The sequence below is a fragment of the Microcaecilia unicolor genome, chromosome 2 (genome assembly GCF_901765095.1).
Source record: "Microcaecilia unicolor chromosome 2, aMicUni1.1, whole genome shotgun sequence".
NCBI classification, from domain to species: Eukaryota; Metazoa; Chordata; class Amphibia; order Gymnophiona; family Siphonopidae; genus Microcaecilia; species Microcaecilia unicolor.
Window position 1 is genome coordinate 272392837 of NC_044032.1, and position 22629 is coordinate 272415465.

A 22629-nucleotide genomic window follows, 5' to 3' on the forward strand; every position below is an offset into this window, starting at 1 on the left:
CCTGCCCAGCACAGACTTATGAGTACTTGCAGTTATGACATTTTTTGACACTCTAGATGGGGAGGAGATATTATGGCAGGAGGCAACAAAATTGGAGAAGAAATAATAAACAAAATCTTTTAAACAGGAGAGAATAAAACTGTGAAAAATCAAACATATGTTGGCTTGGGAGAGAAATTTAAAAGGAGACATGGAAAAATGTGAGGTATTTCAAAATTCAATTTATTTTGATATACTACAAATCACAAAAAAAATACGTCTAAGCGGTTTACAGTTAAAATACAAGGAAGAGCACTTCACAAACGTAACCAGGGTAGAACAAAAGGGGAGCACATAAGGGATGGAAAATTTGCTTTACAATGTATTCTCAAACATAAGAGATAAGTGGAGTATGGCTAAAGCAGAACACCATGGCAACATCTCAGGATAACGAAACAGGCTGTACTTGGAGAGAAGCCTGTCTGAAAAGTTTTAAGAGCATTTTTTAATTTCTAGTAGGAAGATTCAACTCTAAGAGAGATTGGGAATGAATTCCAGAGGGAGAGGGCAATAACACTGAAGCAGGAGTTTCTCTAAACGGATACGATGGGATTTGATACTCCTACTCTCTCGTAATTTCAGATTTGTGACATCATTTTATACTATCATTTGGACATACTTTGTGTGACGGAGACCTGGCTATCCAATTCTGAGACCGCTTACTTAGCGCAAGCTATGCCACTTAGCTATTCTTACTTTCACACTGGCAGATCTTATCGCAGGGTAGTGGTTTAGTGGCTCTTTTATCAGAGCACACACCAGTGTCATTTTCTGACTTGCAAATCTGCAATTCTACGGAACTTTTTTCATTTTGCTTGTGGCTCACCACTCCGTTAACTGCTGTTCTTTATACACCTCAACTGGTTTCCCCCTATTGCTCTTAAGAATTTACAATCTACTGTAATGGATCATCATTTACTATCCCTGAATGCCATTTATCTGGGTGACTAACATCCATCCAGACAACACTTTGAATTTTCTCACTATGAATTTTTCTGCATTTCTTCAGGAGATTGATCTCTCACAGCTTGTTCACGTTCCCACTCATCCTGCAGGTCATACTTTAGACCTCATACTTACAGATGTACACAGTTGTTCTCTGCTTACTGCTATTAGTGCCTCTACTCTCCTTTGGACTGATCATTCCTTAATAACATCTCTATATATAAAAGGCAGCACCAACGTTCTAATGAAGCCTCCAGCCAGAAGTGTGAAGCTGCAGAGATATCCGGTTTCCCCATGAGTGTCTGCCCCGCCCTCACTCTCTCTGTAACACAGTGAAGGAAAACACAGCACAGCAGGAAATCGCTCTCTTTGTAACAGTGAAGGACTGGAGGAGGGAGGGGAGAGAGGGCAGACACCTTCACTCTCTCTGTAACACAAACACAGCACAGCAGGAAACTTAACACTGAAGGACTGGGGGGGGGGGGGGGGGGACAGAGAGCAGGGACACACACACTCCCACATGCACACTCTGAAGAAAACCTTGCTAGCCCCCGTTTCATTTGCATCAGAAACGGGGCTTTTTTACTAGTTTCAATATAATTGTCCAGTATCTATGACATTCTCCTGTTCCTGATTGGGCGTTTTTCAAAAGCGTGACTTAGCGGTAACTGAGGAACCATTCATGCACAATTTTATGATTGATTCAGACCACTTTACCCCTCCCACCCCCTTCCTCTTAGAGTGGAGGAGTAGCCTAGTGGTTAGTGCAGTGGACTTTGATCCTGGGGAACTGGGTTCAATTCCCACTGCAGCTCCTTGTGACTGTGGGCAAGTCACTTAACCCTCCATTGCCCCAGGTACAAAATAAGTACCTGTATATACGTAAACCGCTTTGAATGTAGTTGCAAAATACCACAGAAAGGCGGTATATCAAGTCCCACTTCCCTTCCCTTTAGAGAAGCAGACTCAAACTCTAAATGTGGCCCTTTCTTTGGCTCAGGGCTCTTAAGGCCATGACATTCCCTCATAACCCAATGCAGACTCATCTTTTTAAAACAAATATGTCATTTGTTTCTACCTTATTTGCACACACTCATCACTAGTGCTGTCCAATTCATGATTCAAATCAATTCGCTGATTTGTTTTGGGCGAATCGATTCAAACTAATTCATTTCTGCAAAAAAATCAGAAGTCCCAATTTGGGACTTCCCCACCTCCCTCCGTCACCCAAGCCACTGCTTCCCTCAGCAGCAGCGGCAACGAAAGAAGATAAACTCACCACAGGGCTGGTCTCTCTATTGGCGCAGGCTGCCTGCTCTGCCCCAGAACAGGAAGTGACATCAGGAGATCAGGACCAGCAGCCGCGCCTATGGAGAGTCCGGCCCCATGGTGACTTAATTTTCTTTTGGCGTCGCTGCTGCTCTAGAGAAGCAACAGCAGCAGCAGAGATGTCAGGGTAGGAGGGGACACAGAGAGGAGGCAGATGCTGGACTGGGGATTACAAAGATGGGATGGTGGCTGAATAGAAAGAGAGAGAGGAAAGACTGGATGGAAATAGGATAGAGAAGGGCAGATGCTGGATTGGGGGTTTCAGAGACGGGACGGTGGCTGGATAGAAAGGTGGGGGGAGAGAGAGAGGGCAAAGGCTGGATGGAAAGAGGACAGAGAAGGAGGGCACACCATGGATGGAAGGACAGAGAGAAGGGCAGAGGCTGGATGGAAGGGAGAAGGGAGGACGAGAGAGAGAAGGAAGGGAGATGCTGGTCCTGGGTGAGGAACAACAAGAGGGGATCGGGGACAGGAGGGAAAGAGGAATAAGGAGAGAAGCTGAACATGAGGCGGCAAAGGGGAACAGAGACGTGATGCTGAAAATGGAGGGATAGGGACAGAGAGGGGTGTCACTGAACAGGGCAAAAATAAAGGGGGGGAGATGCTCAACATGTCAGGAAGATGGGGTGGGGCAGGGAAACAGAGGAGAGCTGAAAGATAGATATGGACAGAGAAGAGGGGAGTTGAAAGATAGATATGGACAGAGAAGAAATGACAAATGAATCAGGAGACCCAACAAGAGTTAAGAGAAGACAGAGGAAAGTGGAAACCAGAGACATGATTACAAAAAATTTAAAGACCAGATAAAAGTAGAACATTTAATTTTATTTTCTATTTATTGATAGTGGACTTAAAGGACCGAATCAAGTTGAAAAAATGATTCTTATGAGTGAATTGAATCGAAAATTTCTGGCCAAATCAGACAGCACTGCTCATCACTACTTCTCTACAATCTGGAGTGGTTCATCAATGCTGGGAAAATGGCATATGTATATATGCCCGAAAAGAAAAACACTTTCAATATCTGCTGATATTACTAATTTTTGTTTCATCTTGAATTTGTCTTTTTTGTCAAAGCTTATCAACTGGAAAGTCATTTAGAAGCCTCTGGCTCCCTTCATCCCTGTCAAATAAGGTTTCAGCCTCATCACAACACTAAATATGCTCTTTTGGGGATAGTTTCTTCTACCTACACAACTTGCTCAACATAAACATTTGCTTTTAAAATTGCTGGATTTATCCTCTACATTTGATCTTGTAGATCACGCTCTTCTTTTGGATCAACTTTTCCACACTATTATTGATATATAGCCCATCTTTGTTTCATTCCTACTTAACACAACGTAGGAATATGGTAATATGGAACAATTCCTGTTCTGCACCATACCATCTCACTTGTGGTGTTCCACAAAGCTCAGTGCTTGCATCAATTCTGTTTATTCTTGTCACCACTAGCATTCTTAGTCAGGTTTACATTTATTTATGCTGATGACATTCAGATAGTTGGATCCCTTGATACTAAGTTGACGACCACAGGTAGCTGGCTCACAGATCCTAAATTAGAACTGAATGACTCTAAAAGCTATGCTTTTTCCCCCAACACAGGCGAGATTTCCCTTTGTACACCACTGCACATGGCTGACTCCCACTATCGAGATGGTAGACTGAAAATCCTTGGTGCCACACTTGACTGTCAATTGAATTTTTAGAAATATATTTCAATGTTGGTAAGGAACTGTTCCTTCAAACTGAAATTGCTTCCTTAAGTCCTCTTTTGTTTAGATTCTAAATCACTTCGCATACTGACTCCACTCTTTACTAATTAGCCAACTGGACTGTTGCAATTCCCTCCTATACAGGATGCGTGTTCAGAACTTAAACCAACTTTAGAATTCATTAAAAAATGAACTGAGCAATCAATTTGAGTTATTCTGGATAACAAATCTGCAAAAGGTAAAAACAGCTGAAAATCATGGATATATGACAGATGACAAATCCCTATATCCCAGATCACCAGACTTAAATAACTTATACTGAAAAAGAAAGGTAACAGATGAGACCCTTGCAGGACTCCACAACATGATAACATGCATCTGACAAACTATCATCAATCAGAACTTTCATTTCCCCCCTGTGACAGAAAGGCTTCAAACCATTCAAGGACTTTACTCCTTTATACCCAGTTTATCCAGTTTACTTAAAAGAAGACCGATTGACTAGTCCTAAGGTTGCAGGGAAGTCCAACTGCAACACTTGTCCTTCCATAACAGAAGCCATTCCAAAAAAGGCTGTTTAGTACTATTTTGTGGCAGGCCATCACTAGTGAACTCTATGTTTCAGCAGAGAGCCAAGTCTCAGAGAAACACACATTAAGGATCGCATTGAGAAAACTCTTTTGTACATGAGGTAATACTAACAATTCCACATGTGGTCACACATGCACATAAATAACCTCTTATAAGTACCAAGTATGTAAAAGTATGTGATTTTGCATACTTTGCTGGTGGGTGTGCACATACTACAATTCATGCTTGAACTCACGGGCATTACAGCTGATGTAAATATCCTCCTCTGCAATACAGGAGTATGTTAGGCAACTTACACTATATTATAATACTAGCCGTTGAGCCCGTGTAAACGGGCTAGTTTTGGAATGGGGAGGGTTCCGAGGCCCCCCCCACCGAGGTCGCCGCTGCTCGGCCCCCCCCCCCCCGGCCCGAGCACTGTCTGTTATTGAACTTACATCGCACCACGCAGACGCAGCAGGCACATCAGCAAAGCTGCCATCAGGACAGGCTTCCTTCTCTGCCTGTGTCCCGCCCTCGTGTGACGTAACGCGGCGAGGGCGGGACACAGGCAGAGAAGGAAGGCCGTCCCGACGGCAGCTTTGCTGATGTGCCTTCTGCGTCTGCGTGGTGCGATGTAAGTTCAATAAGAAAGACAGTGCTCGGGCCGGGTGGAGGGGCGGCGGAGGGTGGAGAGGTTGCGAGTACGTCTGCGGCATGCGCAGTAGAGACTTCCCGCTCTGTCCTGCCCCCCTCATCACGTATTGATGCAGGGGCGGGGCAGAGAGGGAAGTCTCTACTGCGCATTTGCGAGTGAGTACGACACTCGCCTTTTATATGTTTGATAATAAAGAAAAGAAGGAGCCTTTTCTTTATAAAATAGAACCTATGAAGGCACCTACCCATGGCACCCTATTATATTACCTCAAAGTATTTAAGTCATCAAAAATAGTGAACACAGTTGAATTTCAATATATCTTATATTATGTTTAACAAAAAAAAAAAAACTTGAACTGGAAAAGTTTCAGAGATGATCCTTAAGATTTATGCTATCTCCAGCCCCAGACAGAAGATCAAAAACAAAAAGGATGCAGTCCTGGTAAGAGAAGGAATTGCAAAATAAAAAACAACTTTTCTGCAATGGAGTGAAGAGAGCAGCATCTGCATCCATGCTGCAGTCTTGATGAAAAGAAATGGAGGAACTGAAGAGGCAGCTGGGCATACAGAACTCAAATACATGATTTATGGACTTTTTTTTTTAAGCAACTTGGCCAAACCTATTTTTAAACCCCGCTAAGCTGCTTTTACCACAATCTCTGACAACAAATTCAAAAGCTTAATTACATGTTGAATGAAGAAATCTTCTTTGATTTGTCTTAAATTTGTTACTTCATAACTTCATTGTGTGCCCTCTATAATCTGTGTATTTTTAGAAAGAGTAAACAAGAGATTCAAATCTCCCCATTCCACTCAGGATTTTATAGACCTCTATTATATCTCCCCTCAGCCACCTCTTCTCCAAGTTGAAGAACTCTACCCTCTTTAGCCTTTCCTCATAAAGAAGTTGTCCCATCCCCTTTATCTGTACCTTTTCTAATTCCACTGTATCTTTTTTGAGATGCGGTGACCAGAATTGCATGCAATATTCAAGTTGTGGTTGCATCATAGAGCGATAAAAAGGTCGTATAATATTCTCAGTTTTATTCTCCCTTCCTTTCTTAATAATTCCTAATATTCTATTGGCTCTCTTAGCCGCTTCTGCACATTGTACAGTGGGTTTCAACATATCAACAATGGCATATAAATCCTGTTCCTATCATCTCCTTAAGCAAGGAACTTAAGATGTTTAGATTCCTTTGTACATGCACTGTAGTTCCTACACTCCTGTGGACACAGACACTGGTGAATTGTCTTCAGTGAACGCTTATTACTGACAAGTAACTGTTTCTCTGAAGACAAGTAGTTCACCTTGGTCATATACATAAGACTGCCTACCTAAGAGCTATTTTCAACTAAAAGTCAAAAAAACAATTCTGCCAGTATGGAACAACACTTTCTGATGAGTTAGACATCCTTTTTATGCTTTCCATCTCAACAGAATGCTGGAAAGAAATTTATTATAAAGCATTGAGGCAAAACTCCTCTCCAAAAAAATTAACAAAACAGGACTAAGTTGGTATGGGCTAAAAAAGACATATAAAGTTTGCAAGTTGGCCAAATCAAAGTGAGGGTTCCCGAAAAAGTCTTCAAAATTGGCCCGATGCATTTCTATGGGATAGGCAGTGCCAGCAGCTGAAGCAAAGAAACACTGATACCCCGAAGCACAGCAGATAAGGTAAGGAGGTCAAGCTGCAATCCTGAACAGCCACAAACCAGTCAGATTTTATTTGCACGCACTACCTCCATCAAAGGAAAATTTCTCTCTCATTCTGAACATTAAAGTTTCACTGATCTACACAACAAACTTTGCAGTATCACGCTAAGCAAGAATAGAAATACTCAAAAAAGTAATTAAAAATAAGACACAGGGAAGAGTTGGCTGCATAAGTCTTCACACGCTTTGTCAAAGCAAACCCATTAGCAGAGCTCCAAAAAATGGTCTTAAGGCACAAAATTCAGTTAAATCAAGATCAACCGTGTCCAATCATAGTAGCTGAGCCGATTCAAATACAGAACCAAGCAGGTTCTATGAAAGGAATATGAAGCAAACCATTTAAATCTGCAGAACAAGGAGCTGCCAAGCAGGGCTATAGGATAAAATTATTTTTTTTAACTGAATGTTATAAACAAACATTCAGAAATATGCTTAAACAAAAAATAATCCACAAGTTAATATAAGAATAACACATATAATGCATACAAGTCCATGTCACAGAGACTGCCAGCTGACAGTAATCATTTCACAATTAAAAAGAAAAGAACCCTCCCCAACAAATAACAGGCACCAATTCAATCACTTCAATTCTCCTATTACCTGGTCAATGAATAAAGGAAGAAAATATTAAACTAAGTTTTCTTTTTCTCCAACAGGAAAGTTTCCAGGTGTAAGGAGACCACAGAAAACAAAAACATTATTTTCTTATGTTACCAGACACTTACAAGGAAATTTTAAAAAGAAAAGAAGCTCCTAATACGAAGACCCTAGGTTTTAATTGAAGAAAAACTTTCCACCTCATTTGTGTAGGTCTGAAACATCAGGAAATACAATAGGCTGCCCAAAAAAAGGAACATTCTTCTTTGCAAAATAAGCTTTCATTATTAAACATGTATGTTCCTCTTTTAGAAAAGATACAGTGGAACCCAACTATAAAGCAAATCCACTTATAGCATGATCATGTCTTGGCTCCTTTATTTTTTTTGTACTGTACTTACATTTCCTCTCCTGTCCCCTGAGCTGGGAGATGGTGGTACTTTCAGGTTTGAGCTGAGACCAATTATCCCCTTCCCCGTGTAGGTGTGCTACGGAGGAACTCGGCTCTTAATTTCCCATACCAATTGTCAGTAAGGGGAGCCGAACCCCCTACCCCCACTATACCGGTAAACTACGAGGTAGTGAAAGCAGACCAAATCCCCTGCCCCTACCCTCCTGGGGGAGATGCTTGTGCCACTAGTTTTGGTCCTCTCTCTGCCCATTTGGACGATCCAGATGGGGGCTTGCGTTTAACAGCCTGCTCTTTTTTTTTTTTTACCGAGCGTGGTCTCAATAGTCTGCCCTGGAATGGGTGCTGAGGTGAGAGGGGATTCCCTGCAGACATGGTGGGAGGCAGCTTCTCATTGGCTGATCGCTGGTCCTAGAGATTGATAACAGGCCAGCAGCATGTGCGTGATCTGCCACCTTTCCCTGCGCCTGCAATCACATCCGCCTATGAAGGCTGGAGTTCATTGACCCCAATATAACGAAACCCTGCATTTAATTACGATGGGATATTATGGATCCCAAACATTGTGATAAAATGGGGTTCCATTGTATCAACAACATAGCTCCTCTTAGTAACGTTCCTCAGAGGATTCAAGAAATCTAGAGGGGCATAATCAAACGGGGTGCCCAAGTTTTCCTGAGGGCATCCTGGCAGGACATCCCCACGAAGGGGTGGGGAAACCCGTATTATCAAAACAAGATGGGCGGCTATCTTTCGTTTTGATAATACGGTCGGGGACGCCCAAATCTCAACATTTAGGTCGACTTTAGAGATGGTCGACATAAATATTGAGATGGTCGTCCCCAGTTTTCAGCCATTATGAAAACCAAGGACGCCCATCTCAAAAACGAACAAATCCAACTCATTTGGTCATGGGAGGAGCCAGCATTCATAGTGCACTCGTCCCCCTGACAAGCCAGGACACCAACCAGGCACCCTAGGGGGCACCTCAGTGGACTAACTGATGCACTAACTGAATGGAAAAAGCCCTTCCCTTTCCGATCCCTTAGCAAATTGAAAAGGAACGGGCATGCATGAAGGAAATTGCATGCAAATGAGCTGCTCACTGTTAGCTCATTTACACATGATTTCCTTCCTAAGAAGGGGAAGCAAGTGCAGAGCAAGTGGCTGCTCAGACAAGCTGCGTGAATAATAGCCGTCTACAACCTTAAAATAACACAAGTCCAGGTGAAAACGTCCAAGTGCTCGTCAGGGACGCCCTTCTTTTTTCCATTATCGCTCGAGGACGCCCCTCTGTTAGGCACACCCCAGTCCTGCCTTCGCTACGCCTCCAACACATGCCCCAGTGAACTTTGGTCATCCCCGCGATGGGTAGCAATTGGGGACACCCAAAATCAGCTTTCGATTATGCTGATTTGGGCGACCCTGAGAGAAGGGTATGCGATGTGTGTCAAAAGATGGGCGCCCTTCTCTTTCAAAAATAAGCCTGCTAGTCAAATCTAAGCTACCCGGAGCATGAGTAGTATCTAAAGCTCCTTCCTTATGGGGTATCCTAGAATTTCTAGGCAAATAATATATGACTAACTGAAAAAGTTTCAACTGTCAACTGCAAAACCTCCTTAAAGGAAATTTTTGGAGTTCTCAGGGTGCCAAGGAATGGGTAAGAGGAAATTTAGAAACCTTAGATTTCATGCTCTAGAGAATTTTTCTAAAGATTCCATTTGTAAATGTATAGGTAAACAGTCCTTAGTAATAGCAGAGACAGCTGATTGAGTTGAAATAATCTGAACATCAAATTTATCTATAGTTATAGTTTATTTCGTTTGCTATACCTCTAGGCTTAAAATATAAGATCACAGCGATTTACACAATAGAAAAGTAAAAATAAACAGGACAAGAACTCCATTAAAAAAAACCCAAGATAGAACCACACATACTTCAGAAGAATACAAAATTAACAATCAATCAAAACAGATACCACACCTGACCACTCCCTAATAATCTGGGTCATTTAAATGCTGACTGAAAAAAATGCATCTTTAGTAAACGTTTAAAACGTACCAAAGACAGAGTTCTCCTCAATGTTATGAAATTCTACAACAAAGGTGCCAGATTTTAAAAAAGGGCTTCCGTCTTATAGACATAAAAGACGTATGTCTTTCACAGCAGGAATGGTTAACAGAAGAAAATCTACTGAACGCAAGAGGCGAAGCGGAACATACTTCCAAGCAAACCCAATAAAGGAGATATTGTCTGCTCATAAAAAGTTCTATGAGTTAACACTAATAACTTAAAACTGATATGATTAAAAAAAAAACAGGTAACCATTGATAATGCAAATATAAAGGCGTTACATGATCAAACCTAGCAGATTTTCCCAATATCCATATCACAACATTCTGAAGGGTTTGAAGTTTCTTTAAATTCTCAACCAAAATATATGCTAGTATTCCATTTGCATAATCAAGCAATAACATAAGAAGAGAATGAACTACTACTTGAAAGAATTTCTCCACAACAAATCCTTGCACCGCCCATAGTTTACGGAGCACCCCCGCCAGACCAAAGAGTCAACCTGAGCTGTAAAGGTAAGTTGGGAGTCAATAATGAATTCCAAAGAACAAAAAGATTCTACAAGTGGGAGCTCCCCACCCAAGAAATGAACATATTTTTCTGGCTGTACACAATAACCTGCCATCCAACAAGCATAGCTTATGTCAACATTTATCACAAGCCCATATGAGGACAAGCAACTCACCACGTCTAAAAAAGTACAAGTCTGCATCCAAGTCAAATCCAAAAGAGTTTTATCAACCCAAAGCAGTAACAACAAATCGTCTGCATATACATAAGGACTCACCAAACATCACTGAACAACCTCTGACGGACTCATAAAAATATTAAATAAAATAGCAGAAAAGGGATGAGCCCTGTGGAACACCACAGGTCACAGGCCTGTGTGTCATCTCCTGACCATCAATTACGGAAAAAGTATGACCTGAAAGAAAACACTTAAACCTGGCCAATACCATACCTGCCAGGCCCAGCAACAAACTATGGTCCACCTTATCAAAGGCAGACGACAAGTCAATGGACAGTAACAAAAAAAAATCACCACCATCCAAAATTCATTGCATCTCATTAACAAATGCTATCAAAATAGTTTTAGTACTATAACCTGACCAAAAGGCCGTCTGCCGTTGATACGGTGGGATCTTGCCAGGTACTTGTGACCTGGATTGGCCACTGCTGGAAACAGGATGCTGGGCTTGATGGACCTTTGGCCTTTCCCAGTATGGCAATACTTATGTACTTATGCCCAGGATGTAATAAGGCATTATCCTCTAAAAACTCTACTAACTGCTGTAGGACAAATTGCTCAACTAATTTTGCTTAAAAAACATAAATTTGAAATAGGCCTACAGTGCTCTGGCCTAAGCAGATCCAATATATGACCTTTCAAAATTGGGTGCACTACAGCCAGTTTCCATTCCAGTACTCTGGCTCATCATTCATTAAATAAACAGTAAAAGACCATGCAGTGGCACCAACAACCAACTAGGAGGGATTGGGTCCAAGAACACTGTACTCTTCCTTACTTGCCGCTGTTCACAAACTTTAAATCTAGTCTCCTGGTCATTAAATTTATCAATAGCATTCTCTGTGAACTCTGCAAAAGATGACAAGTTTTCCTGAAGAATTTTCTCCATTCTAGTAAATGCTGAGAACAAGTTTTTAAATGAAGTTTCCTGCTGATTAAAGTCACAGGAAAAGAACAGATAAAGGTACCTTAACCTGAGCAATCTGTTCAACCCTATTACCCGGAGTCAAAGAATCGGGAGATGAAACTCCTGCCAGAGTTAAGCCTTGCAGGTCCGTAGCGTCCAGCCATCTAGGGACGCTGTCCAACTCTTGAATGTCAGATGAAAGGGCAACCCTCCTGGTGTAGATAACATAACTGACATTGCCACCCGCATGTGTTGGTCCATGGGTCCTTTCATGACAGCCAATGATGGGAGTCTTGCCTTTAGTTCCCTTCCATTTCCTCATGGAGGAGAGCACAGTTACACACTCCTTGCTGGCTCCAAAGGGGCAGGACCTGCCCCTTTGGTTACACCGCTTCAGGCACATGCCAATGGGCGCGCCACAGGCTGCAGCAAGGATGCTCTATGCCCAAAATGAAGAACCCCACACTGAGGCAAGCTGGTACTGGTTTCCAAATCACTGCCTCAAGTCCATATGGTAAGTGACATAATCTCTCCGGCTCTTGATTAAAAATTATTGCAGAAGGCTATACTTCAACATAGTGAAGTGAAAACAATTTAGCACCACTGTAAAGGATTTTAAAGATTGCTTTTCAACTCTGTCTGAGTGACCGATAGTGCACTCTGGGTCTGTATTTTTGATTAAAAGTAATTCTGTTTGTGTGAAAATGATTTGGAATGTGTAAGAAGATAAGACACAGCTCTAATTAATTTGGTATGTGCTGGGGGAGGTGGAGCATGTTTCGAGTTCAGGCTGGCCACCTGGACAGAGAAACATGTGACCACATTCCCACATGTCTCAAGCATTCTGTAATTTTCCTTAACTCTGAAAATGAGTTCTAAGCCTAATAAAAAAAAAAGGGGGGGGGGGGCTCTTATAGCGAAATCAGAAGCTCACCTATGGGCAGATGTGCCACATAGGAACCTAAATGCCTGGTTACGAGACTCCGGCTTCACTGAATATTGTATGCAATTCTGGTCACCGCATCTCAAAAAAGATATAGTGGAATTAGAAAAAGTACAGAGACGGGTGAAGAAAATGATAAAGGGGAAGGGATGACTTCCCTATGAGGAAAGGCTAAATCAGCTAGGGCTCTTCAGCTTGGAGAAAATACAGCTGAGGGGAGATAAGATAGAGGTCTATAACATAATGAGTGGAGTTGAATAGGTAGGCGTGAATCGCTTGTTTACTCTTTCCAAAAATGCTAGGACTAGAGGCACACAATGAAGCTACAAAGTAGTAAATTTAAAACAAATTGGAGAAAATATTTCTTCATTAAACGTGTAAACTCTGGAATTCGTTGCCAGAGAATATAGTAAAAGCAGTTAGCTTAGCGGGGTTTAAAAAAAGATTTGGCTAGCTTCCTGAAAAAGAAGTCCATAAACCATTATTAAGATGGACTTGGGGAAAATCCACTGCTTATTTCTAGGATAAGCAGCATAAAATGTAATGTACTGTTTTGGGATCTTGCCAGATACTAGAAACCTGGATTGGCCATTGTTAGAAACAGGATGCTGGGTTTGATGGACCTTCGGTCTGTCCCTGTATGGCAACACTTATGTTTTTATGTAAAATTTGTGTGTGTGGGAGGGGGGAGAGGAAGGGAACATATTAGTCAGGGTGGTTAGCAAGGGATTAAACTTGCCATTAGTCACGAGGAATGCTAGAGAGTGGTGGGTGTTAAAGGCAGTTAAATATTATGAGAGCCCCAAGGGAATGTAATGGGTAGGAGCTGAGAAGGAAATGTTGAGGCCTTCTTTAGTTTTTAAGATGATGGGGAGGGAGGAGGCTAAGAGAGGAGTGGGCGCACTCTGGTAGGGATCCTTTCAGTTGGAGTGTTTCAGTTGGAGTGTTTCATGACTTGGTTGTGGAATAAAGTTCCTCCCTCTGTGAAATATATTAATGATCTTTTGGGATTTTGTAAGGCTGTTAAAACTTGTTTTAACTTAGCAATTTGAGGAGTAGTAATTGTCAGTCTGGAACTATTGTCTAGTTTTACTTTATTATATATATATTATGAATGTAATTCTGTAACCCGTTCTGGGCAATATCAGGAAAACACATTAAACAATGGAATAAATAAATAAATAAATAATAAAACTCCTTTTCTGTTGCCTTTAATCCATGTTTGAAAAGTACAGAGGAAAATGGGGATCCACGGGAGGTTATTTCTGGCAGGGAAAATAAGGGATTTTATCTCTTTCCCCAACCTTTTAGGCAGTTATTACAGGTAGGGGGGTTTTCATGGGGGTTTTTTTTTTTTTATTCAAGGAACTGTCGATTCCAAAAGCAATTTCAAGCAGATGTTAAGAGGTAAACTGCCATGTTCCACTTACTTCTAGCTAAGATATTTTATTTTGTGGGAAAACAATCCTCAAAATATACCAACTATTCAGGGAACTAAGATTTAAAAAGTTATGCTCCCCATCCACCTACTCCTTCATCCCACCTGACTGGCAAGACTTTCCAGTGAGAACACTGTACCACGGCAAAAACATAATGAAGAGAGAGATTTGATGGAGGAAAGCTTTACAGTATTTGCAGTAGAATGATGGTGTACACCATTTTCTAACTGAAAACTTAACCTAACTGTAAATTGTAAGCCACTTTGAACCAAAACCTGTTTTTGGAAAATAGTGAGATACAAGAATGCATGCAAAAAGTCTGAGGGGTTAAAAAAAAAAAAAAAAGAAAATCCTCTCCTAAGGTTTAGAAAAGAATTAAAACAATGTATTTCTCTTGTTTAATTTGGGTTTGTTTATGCTAAACTGTGATGTTTCATTGTTTGTTGTATATTATGTATACCATCTTGACTGGAATTTTCCAAAACAAGGGCATGGAAAGATTTTATCTAACTAAATCTGAAGATCTGCGATACTGATGCTGCCTTCACTGGTGAAATACAATTTCAGAGCATTATTTGTTTTTGGAAAATGAATGGATGGATGGATGGATATAGATATATACAGACAGAGAGAGAGATTTCACCCTCAAGGGTCTCACTACAAATATGTCTGTATGGCGAAGAGGTTTGTTAACTGTTTATAACATTTTGGGTGGGATTTGTGAAATTCAGTTTGAAATGCTATGTGTATTTATACATCTGATATTTGAAAGCTGTGGTTGTTGGTTTTACATGTGTCTGTTTATATAACTGTGGTAGATTTGAGTGCAGTATGAGTTTTGAATGGTTTAATTTTTTGTTTATACCACTTTGTTTTTTTAATGTGATCATATAGTAGACGCTTAGTTTTGACATTCTGAGGGAGTATCCTTAAAGGAAAGTGACAGCGTACTATAGACTCCCTCACAAATTGTTGAAAAGTAAATTCCCTATATCTGAAAATTTGTATTTCTCCGCTGTTGAGAGGTTCCAGAAGCAATGGCAGTCCAGTGTTCTCCCCAGGACCTTTTGAACGAGTGCACTCATAAGGCGAGTGGATCAAGTACTTTTCACATTCCGTCATGTCATCCAGGACTCCTCTGAAGATACCAGTGTCTTCCGATGGGATCTCCTCTACCAAGAGGAGGAGCCTGGGCAGTGATGCAGTAATTTTACCATATGGGCTACCACCCTGGCACTGAGCCTAGTTTCCTTCCTACCGTATCCAAAGTTCTTGCGCTCTTTCCCTGGTGGAGGGCTACAATACTACTTTGTATGAGGGTTTATTCCACCACCAATGATGAGGCAGCTGCACTTTCTTGGAGCCTTACTAAGAATGGGCAGGAGGCATGAGATGGAATTTTGGTACCTGCAGAAGTCTATGGACTAAGACAACTGTCTCATCTCTAAGCTCATCTAGTAGATGCAGAAGGCCATATATCAACACCCTTGAGTTCTGCTTCTTCTGCACTGTGAATGGCAAACACTATCACCATCCTCTAGATGAACTTCATGTTATTCAGATCATCTACTGATGAGGCACACTTGGCTATCTGCACGGAAGAGTCTGAAAGGAGCCCTATGGAACCTGTCACTGCTGTCCACTGTGGGAGGACAGTCAGTCTCCCATGCCCTAAGTTGATAATAGGTTTTCTCCCTTACTTAAGAGGTCATCATCTGCCAGCGAGATAGTCATCAGTCTATGACAGTGGTTCCCAAACCTAGTCCTAGAAGCACCCCAGCTAGTCAGGGTTTCAGGATATCCACAATGAATATTCATGAGAGAGATCTGCTTGCAGTGGAGGCAGAGCAAGCAAATCTCTCCCTTGAATACTCAATGTGGATATCCTGAAAACCTGACTGGCTGGGGTGACTCCAAGACTAGGTTTGGGAACCACTGGTCTAGGCGATATATTTTCTGAGTATGACTGTCCCCTAAAGCAAGGAAGGAACACTTGTGTGTGGGTTGGGAGTGTAGGTACACAGCTGAATTATCCTGCAACAATCCTCCTCAGAGTCTACTCAAATTGCTTGTAGGAGGATGCACTGTGATTTAAAGAATCAACACCAACAGGCTGGGGAAGGCATCACCTGCCTCCGAATCTAGTATAACTTCTGGAGTCTTCAGCCATGTGTGAGCACCAACTGGAATTGTTTCCAGTGCGACTTTATGGCTCCTTAGGTTCAGAGGCATCTACGCATCCAAAAAAGCTTGAAATTCCAACCATTGGGGACACCTTCATGCAACTCATACTTTATTTGGAGGGGGGACATAAAGAGGAAAAAATCATAGACTGGACATACATTTGAACACCAGCACAGATAAAAACAAAAAACAATAAAAAGGACAGAGTACCTTGAGGGAGGCCACACAAGTGTAACTCCCATTCACATGCAAAAGACTATTTTTTATTTTTTTGGTCTATCTATAAACTGAGAGCAAGATCTGCATTGGCACCATTGGGTGATGTCATCCACTAATACTGTGATGCACAGTGAAGGGTGCTGTATAAAGTTTGGTAATAAACAAGTGTGGCTGATTTCATCTTGCTTATCAATTGTAATTAAGGGGATGAAACAACTCTCATATGAGAAAAAACTCAAGAGGTGGGTTCTTCAGCTTAGAGAAGAGCCAGTTGAGAAAGAATATGTTGTGAATAACTCAAACAAAACAGTAGTAATGGGTTGAAACTGAATCTATGATGTGATGGAAACAGGTCTCCAACTTCCACAGTCTATTGTTCAGGGTCTATCATTCTGCTGGAAGACCTCAGCTCTATTCCATGCATAAAGTGGGTAATAATTGCTATTAAAAGACAGACACAATAAATTCTGCCTTAGGTTTTCTATTTAGTCCTCTTAAGACATTTTACATTTCCTGGTCCCAGGTACTGAACAAATATATAGCTAAAGCAAAACACAAATATACAAGAAACAAAAGTATTTGTACTCACTGACTAATATCCACACCCTTTTCTCCTTCTTCATCAGTGGCAGAGTCAATCCCACTTTCTCCTACAAAATTATACATGACAATGTAAGTGTTATTATAAACAATTAGTGCTTATAAAAAAAAAAATAAAGAGAACTACAGGTTTAATATGCTAAATCAATTTAAAGAAAAGGCTATATTTTATTTACCCCTTCCCCTGAATGACTAAACATTCAACTTACTCTTCAGGGTTTAGTAGGAAGTTTCTAGTGACACTCTGCCTCAAGATTTATAGTCATTATGCGGGTAATTTTATAAAAAGTATTTTGTGAGTGGAAACTGTGTTGGAAATATGTAACAGGTCTTTTACCCCACATGTAAAAGTGTGCAGAGAGACAAGCCAGAGCATACTTTTACGTTACCCAAATGTACAGTTAGTGTTTTGGGGGGCATAATTTGGGTGAATCATGGGCAGAGACATGATGTACATATGGAGGTGATTATTTTATAACCTATGTCAAGCCTCAACAAATTTTCATTAAATCTAGGAGCCAGCCCAAAAACTTAAGAGACCTCTCATGCTTCTTCTCCATCCTTCCAACATTGCCCCCAGTGAAGTTGGGGCTGGAGGGGATCTCGTTCTAGATCAGCAACAGCTCTCTAAGAAACTGACTTACTAAGGCTCCTTTTCTATTTTATGTCTGTGGGAAAAGAAACATTAGTAAATCAGATCCTTACAACGCCTCTGCAAATCACTGGGGCAAAAGCCAGCAGTCTTCATTCCAAAAGCATGCTGTCAGCTGTGTGCCAACAGCAATTGCCTCTGTTTCATGTGTCGCTATAGCATGGGCTCCCATCAATCTCTCTCTCTCCCTCCAACTCATCCCTTTAGCCTTCATCCACTCTCTCACCCAGTCTCTCTCTCTAACACTGCTACCTATTCCCTTCATCTCACAGGCTGCGTTTTTGTAAGACACAGCATGCTTACTAGTCCCCCACTGTGATTCAGCTCTCATGTAAACTTCAGCTCTGTGGTACAGAAAGTTTGGGCTGTCTCGCAGTTTCAGTCCTTTGAGACCCAAAGCCATGAGACTCGAACTTACTGAAATGCACAGCTCAAGCTTACATAGAGATGAATCATGGTACAGGAACAACAAGGAACATACTATTTGAGGAAATGTTACAAATCCACAAATTCGGAGGCATGAAATCCTGGGCACCAGTGTGAAATTTATAGGCACCATGGCAACCTGGAACTTACTGATCTCTGATGTGCATATTTTAGTCGTGTACATTTAGACCAGTTCCTAAGCTGGTGTAAATGTATGTAGCTGCATTTTAGCCACAGTTTCAGTAAGTTTTTGTTGCTGCTGTTTTGGGTTTTTTTTTAATAATCATTTTTATTAACTTTTTAACAAACATAATTTCACATTTATGAATGATAATACACAAGTTGGAAATCACACTTAATCAAACATATAATAAACTAATAAGTTTCAACAAATTATCGACCTCAATATTAAGAAATCAGATCAAGATGTAAGATTACTTAAATAATCTAGAGGAAATAATTATATATTTTATAACTTTTACCCATGAAGCACGTGCCCTGAATTCTTCACTCAAAAACTGTTAAACAGTGTACATATGGGACTATACCACCACCTTAACTCCTTCTCTACTAACTAGAAATTCCTCTAATTGTTTGGGGTCAAAGAACTGAAGTTATTTAGATTGAAATAAGTACATAAGTAGTGCCATACTGGGAAAGACCAAAGGTCCATCTAGCCCAGCATCCTGTCACCGACAGTGGCCAATCCAGGTCAAGGGCACCTGGCACGGCACGCTCCCCAAACGTAAAAACATTCCAGACAAGTTATACCTAAAATACCTAAAAATACCTAAAAATACAATTCTGCAAATACAAGGAAATTTCAATAGGAAACTAGCTTTTGTGGCTGTTTTATAAAAAGGTACATAAGCATCTATGTGTCTTTTATAAAATAAGCTCAAATTAGGCATCTACTTGGCCTCCCAACCAAGTGACTTGTTATAAAACTACCCTCCACAAGTCAGCAAAAGTACAATGCCTTAAAATCCAGTCCACAGCAAAAGACATTTTTCATATAGGTAAATGTAATTTTTCTCCTTAAACCTCAGAATACTTGTTATTTTCATTTCTGACTTTAATTTTAAGGCTCCACTTCTACAGACATACAGGATTCCCAAGCCATTCCTTTTAAGGTAACCACCTCTGGCCTACAAGAGGAAGAACCAAAGAGAATCCACGTAGGTGGAGGACTCAAGAGATTCCACAGAGAAACTCAAGCAAAGAGGAAAGTGGGAATGAGAACCAGGATTTCCAAAGACAGGACCGCAGAAGTGATGAATTGAAACAATATTTATTGAGACATAAAATGACTTGACACAAAGGCCTACATCAGGAGTCTATATAAAAAATGATTAAAAGAATAAATAAAAAATATAATAAAAAAATGAATAAAAAGATAAATTGCAACATAAACAAAAATCCTGCTGATTGTGAGGTGAAGGTCCTTTCCTGATCTTTTTTGGCATCTCCACATGGGGACAAGAAACAGAAAGGGGTAGGTTGGGGGCAAGGTTCTGTTCCCTTGATCCCCTGTGTTGCAGGTCCGATGGACCGCCATCTCTATTTGGCATCAATGCTTGGACCTGCACAGACGCTGCTGGCATCAGTGAGGTAGCCATTGGAAGTTGTCTCCTTGGCCACGGAAACATCAACGAGCCTGGGAGAGCAGCAATTCCCCACCCCCAATCCAGCAGTGGTATGATCTGCTGGGGCAACAACAGATGTGGTCTCAGTGCTTAGTACACCAGGAGCGGACCCCGACGCTGGTATCTCCACAAGGTGCCAGGAAATCAGATGGTGGAAGTTCTTCCCCCCTCCAGATGGATGGTGAGGGTTCTCCTGGATGGTGCGATTTGGAGCATGTTGAGGAGAATGCAAAGACTACTCCAGCATTTTTCTTTGTATTGCAGCATCCTGCTGAGATTTCTTTAATGTCAATCTGGACTGCTATAGAAGAGATAGGTAAACTCTTAGTTGCTCAATTTTCTGTTCAGGCTATACAACATAATGACTTTCCAGCTAAATGTGTATCCTATTAACAACAAGTGAATTCAGTGAAAGCAGAAATTCAAAAAACTGGCTCCCAATATGATTCAATTTTTCAACAGAATCCGGCTCTGACAAGAAAGACAATTTACAGCTGCTTAACAAAATGAGAATGTTTTGAGAAGGAAAAATCTAAGATATTTTTCTTAAAGTTTCTAAGATCTCTCCAAAAGAAATGCTCAGGAAATATTTTAGAGACTTTGAATCTTCCAGAAACTGAACATCCCTCTGTACAGAAGGTTTATTATATACCATAAAGTCAAAGACTCCCTGAATCCCTATGGTGGAAGTGGAAGATATGGGTCTTACTACTTTTCTTGAGATATCTATTGAGCAACAGGAAACTCCTGCATCTTTGATTGTAACTTTGAGCTTAGGGACTGATTATTGAGACTTTTTTTTCCTGCATAAAGAGTTTATTTTTTGGCCTGAAAGTACGAGTTTTTCCCGATGTTATTCCACTCAACAGAAAAGGCAGCAATTTTTGTTATTGTATCCTAGAGTTTTGCAAGTTGGGGGTACTTTCTTGTTAAAGTATCCCTGTAAATGCCTTATCAAATATTCTGGTAATAGCCATGTCTTTTTTGATTCATCCCAGCTTTCTATGTTTTTTATCAGATAAGACGTCTGTATTTACTTCTTCTCCTAGTCTTGCTGTTTCTCTCCTTGCGAGTGCCTCAGATAGTGCTGGACAAGTATAAGACCGTTTGCAATTAGAATTGTTGTACGCCTGGTAGATTTTCATTCAGCATTTTTTTTTGTACCTTGGACTGCTTCCATTTGATCATTACTTTATCTCCTTTCCCTTCATTGAGGACTTTATAGGGTAAAGAAGTTCCATTATATGTTGTTATATTTGATTTCATATATGGGGTTTTCTATTTCTGTACCCTATTTTCTTGTGCAACAGGTGTCTTGTGAATTAATTGTTAACATTTCACAAATTAAAAAAAAAAAAAAAAAAACTCAGGGTACATGCAGAGAACTACTCTATTGTGGTGAAACTTAGTGTAAAGTGGATCTGCTACTAGACCCTGAAGCTCACTGACCCTGCAAGCTGAAATGATTGCTGCAAAAAACGCAATTTTCCAGGTCAAATACATCAGATGACAGGAATTAGCTTAAAAGGAGCTTTCTTCAGCTGGGTAAGGGCAATGTTGAGATCCCATGACACAGTTGGAAGCTTGATGGGGGGCTTTATCATAAGCAAACCTCTCATGAAGCGAACAACTAGAGTCTGTACAGAGATGGGCTTACCTTCCACAAGGTGATAAGCACTAACTGCACTTAGATGTATCCCTACAGAGTTTGTTTTTAAACCAAACTCAGAGGTGCAGGAGGTATTCAAGCAGTTTTTTGTAAGGTAAATCAGTGGATCTAAGGCCTTGCCCTCACACCAGATGGCAAACCTCCTCCATTTAAATGAGTAACACCTCTTAGTGGAAGTCTTTTCTGGTAGCCAGCCAGATGCGAAAAACACTATCCGGCAAATCTAAGGATTCAAATTATACGCCCTCAATATCCAAGCCGTGAGGGCCAGGGATTGGAGGTTGGGATACAGAAGGGATCCCTCATTCTCCGTGATGAGAGTCAGAAAATAGTACAAATCTCCATGGATCTTCGGAGGACAACTCAGAAGACGAGGAAACCAGATAAGCCTTGGCCAGTAAGGAGCAATTAGGATCATAGATTCCTGGTTTCGTTTGAGTTTTACCAAAGTCTCCTTGAACAGATATTGATGGATTTAAGAGAGGATGCCATTATGGAGAAGTGTTTTAAGAGTAGATGTTACTCTGTACATTCAGTTAAAGAAGGATATGCATGAGAATTATTGGCAAGCTGAGAATCCTTACTTATCCAACAACTACGCAAACCACCCCCAGATTTAGTAGGTTCATAATGGCTTTCAAATCTGTCTGGGAAAATCAAGAATTCCATCAAGAGATACTGGCACATATTAGATGGCCACTCATGTTTTCAAGACAAGAGATTTTATTTATTGCATTTGTATCCCACATTCCCCCACCTATTTGCAGGCTCAATGTGGCTTACATAGATTTCTGAACATATCCTCCTAACGCCTATTCCTAAGAACCCAAAACTCAAAGCGGATGTCGTTTCTAACTATCGCCCGGTGGCGTCAATTCCTTTATTGGTCAAAACAATGAAGAATCTTGTCCATTCGCAACTAATGGGCTATTTGACTAACTTTGTACTACTCTCAATCTGGATTTCGACCACAATTTAGTACTGAAACAGTTCTTGTTACCATCATGTCCAATTTCAAGAGAGAAATATCGTTGGGTCGGAAAATATTATTGTTACAGTTTGACATGTCTAGTGCATTTGACATGGTGGACCATGAGCTTCTGACCTTCCTTATGGACACTTTTGGAATTGGCGGCAATGTGCTT

At 40.8% G+C, this 22629-nt stretch overlaps 1 protein-coding gene across 1 annotated transcript in view; it reads right to left on the reverse strand.

Annotated features, from left to right (window-relative positions):
• Positions 1-22629, reverse strand: part of CAAP1 (caspase activity and apoptosis inhibitor 1) — a 92112-nt gene that overhangs the window by 36861 nt on the left and 32622 nt on the right. The window contains exon 5 of the mRNA XM_030194171.1: positions 17081-17141. Within this exon, the coding sequence (XP_030050031.1) occupies positions 17081-17141 (61 nt within the window). The remainder of the gene's footprint in view (positions 1-17080; positions 17142-22629) is intronic.